General features: G+C 36.0%; 1 protein-coding gene across 1 annotated transcript in view; it reads right to left on the reverse strand.

Moving 5' to 3' along the window:
• The window catches only part of LOC149616043 (neuropeptides capa receptor-like), a 61,846-nt gene that overhangs the window by 16,907 nt on the left and 32,544 nt on the right, over positions 1–12,395 (reverse strand). The window contains exon 3 of the mRNA XM_089856229.1: positions 541–806. Within this exon, the coding sequence (XP_089712355.1) occupies positions 541–806 (266 nt within the window). The remainder of the gene's footprint in view (positions 1–540; positions 807–12,395) is intronic.

Consider the following 12,395-nt stretch of genomic DNA (forward strand, 5'->3'; position numbering starts at 1 on the left):
GTTCGAAGGCATTTTCGAAGACCCTAGCGTCAATTAAAATCAAACTTTGGTCCTAAGTATATTTATAGCCGTAGGCGACAAGCACTTATTGTCTTCTTGTGGTTTTGCTGTATGCGTTTCGGATAACTAAGTTCAAAGGTAAAACTTTGTCTTACAATAATTCTTCAGGATGTATTTTGGTAAGAGAAATAAATATATTGCTTAAATTCCCGAAAGGAAATAGTTTGCAATTAATCTAAATAAATACTAAAGTTATATAAACTTGAATTTGCATACAATCATCATCTCTCTAAGCGTCTTTTGTATATTACCATTTTTGAATTCCCTTCTTAACGGATCACGTGACGTCTAACTCATCGGCCGCCATGCGCCGAGGTAGGTGCGCGTGAGATACTGACACGACTGTGCCGTTTAAGTTACCTTACCCCTTCCCTCTTTGACTGTTATTTTTCTACTTCCCTAGTGTTAAATTCTACTCTTTCTAATGTTGTGTTTCACTATACCCATTCCAAAAATAGCTAAGGTAAAAATAGAGCTTACTTGTGTAAAAATAGCGAAAGGTATAGCGCAAAGACAGGAAACGACCCAAACTCCTGTTAGAATCTTAATCGTTCTGGAAAGAGAGGACACGGTTTGAATGACAAGCGGGTGACATATGGCCAAGTAGCGTTCCGTGCTAAAGGCGACGATGGTCAAGACGGAAGCGTAGCTGGTCATCTCAGCCACGAAGGCTCGTAACTTGCAAACGGTCTCCCCGAATATCCAAGGATATTGCTGCCAGTACACCTTCAGATCATTGGGTAACCCTGTTATGTTAAAAGATAAAAGGGAAAGAAATGATTAGCTTTTACAATTACTTACTACAATCTACGCGTCACCAAAGGCCTGTTTATTCTTTTACACAGATTAGTGTCACGTTCCCTTTTTATGGAGTCCCGAAAAGGTTTCTTGAACAAAAATCTCAAAAACACCTTTTATTTATGATGAAGCTTTACGATTGTAACATTCTACCTTTTTCGATAGTACAAGCAAAACATTTATAAACATTGACGAAAAACAAACACAGGTTATTTTAAGGCTAATACCTTCTAAGATTATAATAAATGTAACATAAGTTTGTCACAGGTTACTGAGAGCTTATCATGAAGTGACGTAGGTGAAACGTCATAGAATCTAATGAAGCGAACTAGCTCGAGCTGTAAGTCTCCAGCATTACGAAGTATTAGGAAGTGTCATACTTATGGAACATATCTTATAAACTTATGGTGATACACATAAGGGCATTTAAAAGTGTTGAATAGCGTATGCGTTTTAAAAATGGCGACTCTATTCAAGAGGGAAAAGGGAAACGCTTTGTAGTAAGATTTTGGTTGCGGCAAGGAGACCTTCTAGTGTTTGATGGGAGCTGCATTAATTAACTATTTTGGTCTAATGAAAACAATACCTGTTTAGGGCTGTAGCCCTACGTGATTTCTATACTGACAAAATCAACATCGTCAGCTTTTATAATCTCGACAAGAAATTGACATATTAAGAATAGCCATATTTTGTAATTCAACGCGAAAATTATAACTATTTCATTCTTTTCAAAAGATAAAGAGCTTGTTCAAAATTCAATCTGCATAGTTCCAGTATGATAACATCCTCCTAGCTTCACGCCCTCTTAATTAATGTTTGTCCTGACTAAATCAATACTCTCGCGTTACGCCTGTAGCGTGCACAGGAGGCTCGACTTAATCTCGGCCTACTCTAAGCTTCAAAATACATTGTTGATTAATTTCGTAGTTAGTATAAAAGCTTGAAACCACAGCAGACTATATTAAATAGAAATTCATTATCTGAAGTATGATAATCCAATTTGAATTATCTTCCAATGATCTTGAATTATACGTATACGTCAAAGAACAATTAAAATCTGGCCTTAATCAAGAAGTGATATCTTGTTTATTAATGAGAAGGTATAAGATGCCTATATATTAGCGCCCCATAGTCGCAGTCCCCCTTTCAAAATACAAGGGGGGACGTAAAAGGAGGCCGGATTATTTCGCCTCTCCTCAGTCTGAAAAAAACGTAATTTTCGTCATTCACATCGCGCTGACGTGAGTTTTCAAGAACCAATGAGATGCTAGTTGTAATTTAGAGGCGGCGGGGATTAACTCCGGACCTCCGTTTGGACTGGAGATAAAGCTGGAAATGTGGCAAATTTATATCTTCTCCCTCGTAAACTAGATGTCACTTCTTGCCTTAATAATTAAGGATTTTGACAATACGCCTTAAATTCATAGAAGTAACAATTATAATTGGCCTAATATCCCATTTTAGCGCTATGAAGTTGAAAATCGACAAAAAATAATGAAATTGTTGATATTTGACTTTTGACATTCTAGAACATTTCAAAAACATTTTACCCTGAAAAACATTGAGTAACAATTAAAATTGACCAATTATCTCATTTAAGGGCTATACAAAGTTTAGACAATTTAAATGGAAAAGATAATAATTGTTCATACTTGGATAATAATATCCTAGAACAGGTCAAAAATATTCTGAAAAATGGTTCTGAAATTCGTAAACATATCAAAATACGAGCCTGAAACTACAGATAATTTCTAATTAAAGCATACAATTTCAGGAAAATCAGTGTTTTTCAACAACCAACGCATATTTGTCTTAAGTAACCTAGATGGGTTTCTATTTTTACTTCCACTAATGCACTTCCGGTTTTGTGTGTAGTAAAACAGAAAAACGCGTAATTGGAGATAGAAAAGGTCCCAGTAACAAATCACCTTATCGGGTTTCCATCAAGGCCTTGGCTAGGGAAAGAAAAGGCTTTTAATGGGCCGACAAAAGCTTTCTTACAAATTATTCCCTTCCTTAATAAATTACCATTTATCCTTTTTCAGCCCAAAATTGGTGAATTGTCCTACAGAAGAATATAATATTTGTTTCATAGAAGTGCTGCGTGGAAACGATAAGTCGGTTTATCCCTAAGTTTTCGAAGTAGCCACACGTCTTTACACGTGGGTTTCTGAATGTTTTTTTTCCGCGAACTTTAATTTGAACAATTTTCACTACACTACAATGAATGGCAGCGAGATAGATTAATCGCGAGGTAAAATTCGTCTAATACTTCCTAAAAAATCCGCCTAGATACTTTGAGAAAATGGCTACACTATGATTCCAATTAACTGTGTGTATTCTGATTAGACTCCTAGAGGTCGTGAGAATAATTTTGGTTCGCTAATAATCACTTAAAATAGGGATGGAATTAATTTTAGAAGTAGGAATGGAGAACAGAGTAATCTGGTCGCGTGTCAAAGTCCCGGACCCCCTTCCCCGGGACGGAGGGGTATGAAAGAAGAGGTGGGTCATAGCGACAGAGGTAAAAAATAATTACATAGTTTTCGCTGTCCCCGTCAGCAACGTCATCAAAACGTAGTTTAAGTGAGCCAATAAGGTAATTTAAACTTTTCGTTACGTGTTGGAGGAAGGGGCTCTATACTGGGCTATGAGTCGGACTGAAGTAAATACTAACCGTTCTCCATTCCTACTTCTAAAATTAAATCTATCCCTGCTTAAAACTACAGTTTTCGGTTATACATCTATCTATGAACCATATTTAAGCCTTTGTATCGAAATTTAAAAAGTTGCAACTAAAATCTAACGACACTGATGGCACACCGTTTAGGAGACACTAAGGTAAAGAGTGATTATACCCTTCTATTAATACCTTAATGGAACTTAGATAATTGTGTTTTATTTCTCTACTGCGTGCACTTTCATCGACTAATTAAAAACCTTTATTAGGTCAATTGAATTGCTTGTTTTAAGATCTGACAAAGTAATCAGTAGCGCTAATTAGTAAACGATACGGTTTTTGTACTCTTCTTTAGCTTTTACATTTGAACTGATGAAAGAAAAGTCATTTGAAAATTGACGTACAATACTAAGAAAACATCAAATTAATACTAAGAACCTGGGTTTGTTTCGACTTCAAAGTAAATCAGAAAATAAATAATTTTAATTAAAAATTCCCAATCAGATCAAAGAATTCGGGGCTTTCCATTTTTGCGTATAAGAAGGCAAAATGAAATTATTTTTTTTTTGCGAAAGAAGAAATTTAAAATTATAACTCAAAGGAAAATTTTTGTTATTTCAGAAAAAGAAATTAAGCGCAAGAACACTGAGTACTGGCTAATCTTTCTTTAAAAGGATACTTTGAACAAGGATGTTTTTATTTTATAACAGAAAGAGCGTTTAAAATAATGAAGTATATCAATTGGAACCATTTTTCTATCTACCATATTAAAGAAGATACAAGGTACTAAGTTTCCGTAATGGCGGCTCGTAATAAACACTACTGCGCCTTAGGTTTTCCCGCGAAGCACTGGGAAGTACTCTCATTGGACGCCTAGACCACCTGACGGATTCGTCCAATAGGAATACTTCCCAGTGCTTCGCGGAAAAGCTATCAATGACGGAAACTTAATTGCTCATATCTCCTTTAATATTGTAGATAGAAACCTAGTTCCAATTAGTAATATTCATTATTTTATACGCTCTTTCGATTAAAAAAGAAAAATTTAACTAAGGGCACCCCTTTAATATCGCAATGATCTTACTCTATCATTTTTTTCTTAATTATCTTTGATTTAAATTTATAAGACTCAATTTTAACTCTACTCTCAGTAATTCTTGAATTTACGATCAATGATATATACCAATAATATATAAATGGTAGCGCGCTGAATTTACCAAGTTAGGACTCTGGTAAATTCGCTAAAAGCTCTTTCTGATAGAAAAAGCAAGAATATTTTTGTAAAATTTGAATATTTCCAAACACAAAAATAGAATAAATTTAATCATCTCAGTATTTCTCGAATAAAACAATAAATGTTCTAAAAATTTCGTTCCGTTAATAAAAATTCCTCAGATTTTGGGTCAACATCATTGTTTATACTCATGAAGAAAAAATGCGCAAGAAAATCAAAGAAAAAGTCGGCGCTGTCACCGTTATAAGTGATGCCTTAAGAACCGCACCGTACTTTGCTGGCAAGTCTAAACGGGACAATCCTTCATTGACAGTATTAAAGACTATGTCAAAATGATACGCCCTGCCATTTCTCTTCACGAAACTTTGGCTCAACGGGCTCGTGATCCGATCTCTTTAAATAGCAGCCATTTGACCTCACCTACATAAACTTTCTCAACAAACTGTTATTTTAAGTGTAACGTTGGATGATGGTGCACCGTTTCCTCCTTCATTTTAAATATTTCTCTTTGGCAAAGTAATGCTAACAACAAAAACTACTTAGAGCTTCACTGGGACATCAATACATTCCCGGAATCAGCCAGATAAAACAAACGAAGTCAAACTAAAACAATTCCAGTAGATAATTGCCATAAGCATTTTTTTCGAAAAGAAATTGATGAATGGGAAGGATATGCCAGATTTTTACCTCTCAGAGTGACAATGAAAGGTATTATACTGGACGTGTTTGTATGTGTGTCTGTCACCGCGTTCGCAGTTGGCAAATAGGAGCAAACGCGTTCGAAGAAAGCAATATTAGCTTCTACTTCATTATCGTCGTTAGGGTTAAAATTTACGCGTGGATTGGCTAGGGTTACGAGAAACGTCTAGACTCCCAATGGCAGGGCTTCCACCAAACGTTCACGCAATTGCGAGTATTCTTATCATTTATTGTGAATCAATCGCCTTATATATCCTAAATTTCCAAAAATTGTTAAAGAGGCATACGCTTGAATTCAAACGTCAACAATAGCTATGTTTAAAATGATTTTAGGAATAAAGTTTCTTAAAACGATTTAACTATAATTAATCTAAATTAATGACGATTAAATAATTAATATCAATTATATTTATTTAGTTATTTAAGAAAAACCTCTTAATTGCGTCTCGACTCGGAGAGGTTTATTTTGGTTTCCCAAATTGTTTCTCTACTATTCGAAAAATCATAGAAAATAATGAATTCACTGGCAGTTTGTTCTTCACTAACCAATTAGACGCCAGTCATTTGTCCTGGTTTTAATTGTCTATGGAAAAATAATACTTAGATAATAGTTTGTTGCCAGAAATGAAAGGTTCCCTACAGGCGGTTTCGAAGCAAACATCTCAATTTCGTTTTTAATGAAAAGTTGCTGTCAAGTATGATTTGAGAGGGACGCTGGAAAGAGCGGTCTCTTTCTCCTAAACCGAGATTTAATTTCAAGACGTGACCGCGTTTCTCTTAAAGGATTTTGCCGTTTCAAATTTAATTTATTTCGAGATTCCATCCACATCGTTATTTTACGAAATTATGCCTGAATTTATTGTTTTACGTAAGATTTTCATAAGTTTATGAAAAAGTAAATAAGTTCGTACGCCAGTAACACCAGCTTTCTTACTTGTTGACGTTACAATATAATATTGTCTAAAGGTGCTTCAAACATGGCAGCGGTGGGATTATTAGAACTTAAGCAAGTAGTCCACTTAGCCTTGCGAAACCGTATCGTTACCGTTTTAAGTTCGTAAATCATCCGAAAGAGGACGCCCATTACCTAAGTCCGAAAGCATCGTTTAAGAAACGTTATCAGATGGCGTTCTGTTCGTATTTGGATAAGTGACGTTACGTTAACGATACGGTTATGCAAGACTTAGTGGACTACTTGCTTTAATTGAAATACGTCTGAGACACGTGACCGAAAGGGGTGTGGTTCAAAGGAACCTTTTTGTTTCATTTCAAAAACTAGCACTTCATGGAATGGCGCTGCAATCTCGCGGAAAACCAGCACTATGTGTCCAGTCCAATTTATACAGTGTTTTTGGAACAGGTTTCACGTGGTGCCTGTGACGTACTTCAAATAATTTTTTACCTAACATGCCGCTGCCTTCCATTGAGTCTGCATGTTTAAAGAGAACATTATGGCTTTTTCTTCTGTCGTTGTGAAACAGTGAAAAACAAAAAATAAGAATAGGGTTATAGAAAAGGTTCGTCTGAGCCACTGAGAATGTAAGATTTGAAGGTTTGAATAAGCTAATCTTCCAGCACGACCAGTAATTTGTCGTCGTAGACTTACGATCATAAACTTATGTTATAATGTATTATCCCTAAGAAAGGAGTAATATTTCGAATTCAAAACAAGGAGAAATACTATCTCTTATACTTGATCTATCAAGTATATAATATTAATAAGTATGAAAATACATATTGCCTAAAGCAAAAATTAAGAAAGGCTAATTTATTCCCGTAAAACTGTATGGACAATTGTAAAACCATATTAATCTTCTGTATTTATACCTCTTTGTTCAGCCTCACCAGGAGCTGGTTGCTTCAGCGAAGCTTTGATTAATTACAACTAAATGACGGTTGACCGAAAAACACATAAATTTCCACTAAAGCATTCCATTAAGTGTTACACTTATTGTTGATATGCAACTTATGCTTTCTCCATAACATTAAACATTAAAGGTTTGGTTTCGGTTTATGCGAGACTTCAAAATATTCTTATTATTTTTCTTTCCTGTTTAAAAATCTCTTTGATGCTTTAAAATAATTCTTTGAAGATGTTCTTAACGTAATCGTGTCAATTTCTATCAACAATTGAGAAGTTAGAAACAAACTTAAGTAAATTAGTTGCTGAATTAAGTAAGCGTGAGATTTGGTAATCGAGGGTAACGTAAAAGCTTACATTCATAACTGAATAGAATGCATTGCTCATTTCGAGGGGTCAAGCAATACGATTGTCAGCTAGCACACGCTTATCTCACTTGCAAATAAAAAATACAGTTCTTTTCTCATAGAACCACTCGAGAATTCCAAACCAGAAATATAGAAAAAGTACGAATCAAGTCGTAGATATCAGAAATGTATATAGTCAATGTTTAGGTCGCATATTAAAGCCTCGTATCTGATAAGCAAGCTGCTGGTTCGATGCCAGTGGATAATTAAACCTACAATTGCTAATTTTTCTGATTTTGCATTGCGATATATTTGTCAAAGCAAATGCTGGGTATTGTTTCACCCCTAACATCTTGGCTAATCCTCTACACAACCCAATTCTACCTGGCCAAAGGAAGGAACCAATGAAAACTCGTCCACGAAGGCGGAGCTAAACTACTATTGGACTAGTAAACTCAACCCCTCGACTATGGGAGCATCTAGAGGTATTTGTATAAACTAAACCACATTTCTGTACTAAGCCTTTTGCCAGCGCCTCACTAGACGTCGTTTTACGAGAATCTGTGACGTTTCACCTACGTCACTTCATGACAAACTCTCAGTAACCAGTGACATATTTATGGAATATATCTTATAAACTTACGATAATACCAGGTATAGATATAATTTTAGAAGTAGGAATGGAGAACGGTTAGTATTTAATTCAGTCCGACTCATAGCGCAGTATAGAGCCCCTCCCTCCAACACGTAACGAAAAGTTTAAATTATCTTATTGGCTCACTTAAACTACGTTGATGACGTTGCTGACGGGGACGGCGAAAAATATACAATTCCTTTTTACCTCTGTCGCTATGACCCTTCCGCCTCTTCTTTCATACCCCTCCGTCCCGTGGAAGGGGGTCCGGGACTTTGACGCGCGCCCAGATTACTCTGTTCTCCATTCCTACATCTAAAATTAAATCTATTCCTGATAATACCAATAGAAAGACCAGTAAGTGATTAAGCATGGAGTGAAAATAAACCTCACAAAATTGAAACAAAATTAATTAATTTTACAAGTATTATTATATCGTATTAAAGTTTCGTTTCGTTAAACAGAATGATTGACAACTACGCCAGAAAAACTATTTAGCGAAAATGCACATAGGCCCTATTTACTGCTTATATCTATGTAATAAACGTGATAAAGAGTCTCAAAGCGCCTTCAAGCCCTCTCAAGTAAAAGATTGATCGGACACTTAGAAAAAGGCCCATAAAAATGACATTTTCATCGAGTATACCCGTCACGTAACGTAACAAGCCCGTATCTCCCACGTGGATTATACTTGTACAAGCCGCTATATATATTTAGGGATCTGAATGACAAATTTTGATGAAATTTCTCAGACCAGGACCTCATGCGGAGTTTCTAAACTACAGCGGAAGGATCACAGTTATTGACTGTATTTGGTCGGTATAGACACTGTTAAACGGAGACATCACAAACACGCAAGCTAAAATATTTATTAGCTTGACCGATGGTAAACAAAATGGACTTTCATGAATTCTTGATAAGTGTGTTTGTCGGCTGAAAAATTCAAGGAAGTAATTCCCAGAAGATTCTAAAGCCTTAAATATTAAAATAAGCATAAGCGCATAATCTTCTTTAAGTGTCCATTATAGACCATTTTGATTTGAATAAGAGGAAAAAGCACGGGGGAAATAATTTGCCTTTCATCTCGCTTTTTGGGTCCTACGCTGTAGTCTTTTTGTATCAGGAGAATGCGCAGAGAAGGATGGCAATGTATCAACCCCCTTGTATGTCCCGATACTGAGATTTGACTACCTCCTTTTTTACATCGAAAAGGTCTATTAGGTCTTTGGTGGAACGTGTATTTCCCCTTTCCTTTACCTCAGCGCCTAAAAGAAATCGACCACCAAAAATACAAGAAAGATTTTTCCATCCCTAGTGACGGCGACGTTAAGCCACGGCAATAGGGGAGGGAGATTTTTTATCACCTCTCCCGTGTCATACTAAGAGTACATTAAAAGGGAAGGCTTTCTCATATAATTTATCAGTTTAGGGTGAGACGGATTACAGGCTGCAAGGGACAGACTAATCCACTATAGATTACATTCAGACATCGAAACTAAATGAAGATTATTAGTTTATGATATGAGCATATGATACTCCACATAAATATGGTAGCAAAAATATTTGCTAGGCATGCATTCATTATTAAAGGGTTGAGAGGCGCCTCTTGGTCGAAGATTTACCATAAATCGAAACCATAACCCACTGTGATTTATACCTCTAACCGTAACGCCACTCGATCAACAAAGAAACATCAGAGTGCAGGCCCAGCCTCTGTTCTGTTTCGTTTTGAGGAAAAACATTTATTGTCTTTCATTTTGTCTGGCATTAAAAATAAGATGTAACAGGAATACATGTAGATTATTGGAATCATTGTTCTCCCATAAATCCATTGTTAATTTCTATGCGGGTTTTGTGGGACGGCCTAGAGTACTCCGTCACGCCTCATATTTCTGACATCTTTAAAGCTAACTGTGATTTTATTGGTTGGTAGCAACGAGCATCGAGGTAAATTATTCGCGAGGCAAAATTCGTTATACATAATAGTCTGGCTCCTCCCACAAATCCCCCTAGATACGTTGAGGAAATGGGTACACAATGATTCCTATAGGCTTTATGTATTCCTGGATACAAGAATAGATTTAAGTTTATATTTACGAGCTTTTAGCTGCATAATCTTGTCTAATACTCAACAATAGAATTGCAAAAATAATTTTTTTCAACAGACTTAAATACTGAACTAGAGTTTTATAAAGAGATTATAGTTTTGTAATATTGGTCTACAAAAATAAGCTTAGAGATAACCGCATAGTAAAGGGTCTTCAAAATCATAAATCTTTTACAGGTATTTTAAAAAATACTATAATAATATTTTGAGAGGATCAGAGACGCGACAGGGTCGTGAGGTATTACCTTGTTTACAATCTGACAGAAGTATATTAATCGGACGTTATAAAAGCGCAAGCCCATGTGAGGTTTATTCATTTAAATAATTTTCATGAGGTATTATGATATATTTTATCAAGAAGCGATATCTAGTTTACTAGGGAGAACGTATAAATTCACCACATTTCTAGCTTTATCTCCAGTCCAAACGTAGGTCCGGAGTTAATCCCCACCTCTAAATTACAACCAGCATCTCATTGGTTCTTGAAAACCCACGTCAGCGCGACGCGAATGACAAAAATTACGTATTTTCCGACTGGGTAGAGGCGAAATAGCCCGGCCTCCTTTGTTTTACGCCCCCCCCCCTTGTATTTTGAAAGAGGGCCTGGAACTATGGCGCGCGAATACTCAGGCGCCTTATACCTTCTCCCTTGTAAACTAGATATCGCTTCTTGTTTTATGGTTTTGATTTTATTAATTGATAACTACGGTTTAATTCACTTCTGAAGTTTACTAGAAAAACACTTAAAATACTAAAAACTTTCGGAAAAAAGTTTCTAATATTTTAAGCTCTTTATGGGATTTATACCAGATGTTTATTCTACCTATTCCTTTGAAAGAAGTGTATTCTACTGTATAATACACTTCACGTCGAAAGAATTCCATAACAATTGAATTTATTTACTGGTTTTTTAGGTTCCTGACGTTGCCAGCACTATAAAAGTACTTTTATAATGTTTTAATTTAAGTTATGCATTCTGCACATTTGCTTACTGTTCTGTGAGACTTCTTCCAAAATGGATACAAACTAAAACTAGAAACGATACATTTAACCATAGGTTTATAAGATGTTCCATAAGTATGACACTAGTAATGCTAGAGACGTATTGAGACCTAGTTCGAGAACGACTACACTCGGTTAATTTTGCAGTCCATTTCCCCCTATTTATTCTGTACTAAGCCTTTGACGGCGCCCAGTAACCAGGCGTCGATTTACTTCGAATCTATGACGTTTCACCGACGTCACTTCATGACAAGCTTATGGAACATACCTTATGAACTTATGATTTCTCGTATAGGTCATTAAACACATTCCAAATATTATTAGAAGCAGTTAAATGCACACTATCACGGCAAGATGTTTTACATATCTCCATGCCATTTGAAAAAAATGGCGTCATATTCAAACAGTCCGTCCAAACTAACATTTGAAAGGGTAATATCTTGGACGAAAACTCTTATCAAGTGGGGCTGGAACTTTCAAACTCTAGGCAGAAGGATTGACCCCGGAGCCTTCTTGCCTTGCGAAAGCAAAAGTCGCTACACCACCCCAAAGTAGACTTTAAATAGAATTTATAGTTTGAAGTCTATAACATCTTTGGAGTGTACGAAAGATCTTGTAACGAGTGTTAACAATAGAAAGATTATGCCAATCCCGTAAGCGTTTCGAAGCGTGGCTTGATTAGCTTCGCCAGATGTTGCTATGGCCATGACACAAAGTTTGACGCGATTTTTGAAACGTATACGCTTCACAACGGGTTAAAGTGTAGCAAGCTTTACTGTGTAGCTACCTTACGTTGCTACAGGTAGGTGTAACCGATTGTCTTAATATCTCCAATAAAAGATATATAGTTTCCCGCCCATTTCGCTTAGTATACAGCTGGTTTTGACCATGTACACCCTGAAACCATATAGTTACGAATGAAACGTCCATCTGGTAAAGACTTTATGTGCGTGATCGACTTAATATTATTGGA

The sequence above is a fragment of the Phalangium opilio genome, unplaced genomic scaffold, assembly GCF_054372755.1.
Source record: "Phalangium opilio isolate 3A_F unplaced genomic scaffold, DU_Popi_V2 ptg000217l_1, whole genome shotgun sequence".
In the NCBI taxonomy this organism is placed as follows: domain Eukaryota; kingdom Metazoa; phylum Arthropoda; class Arachnida; order Opiliones; family Phalangiidae; genus Phalangium; species Phalangium opilio.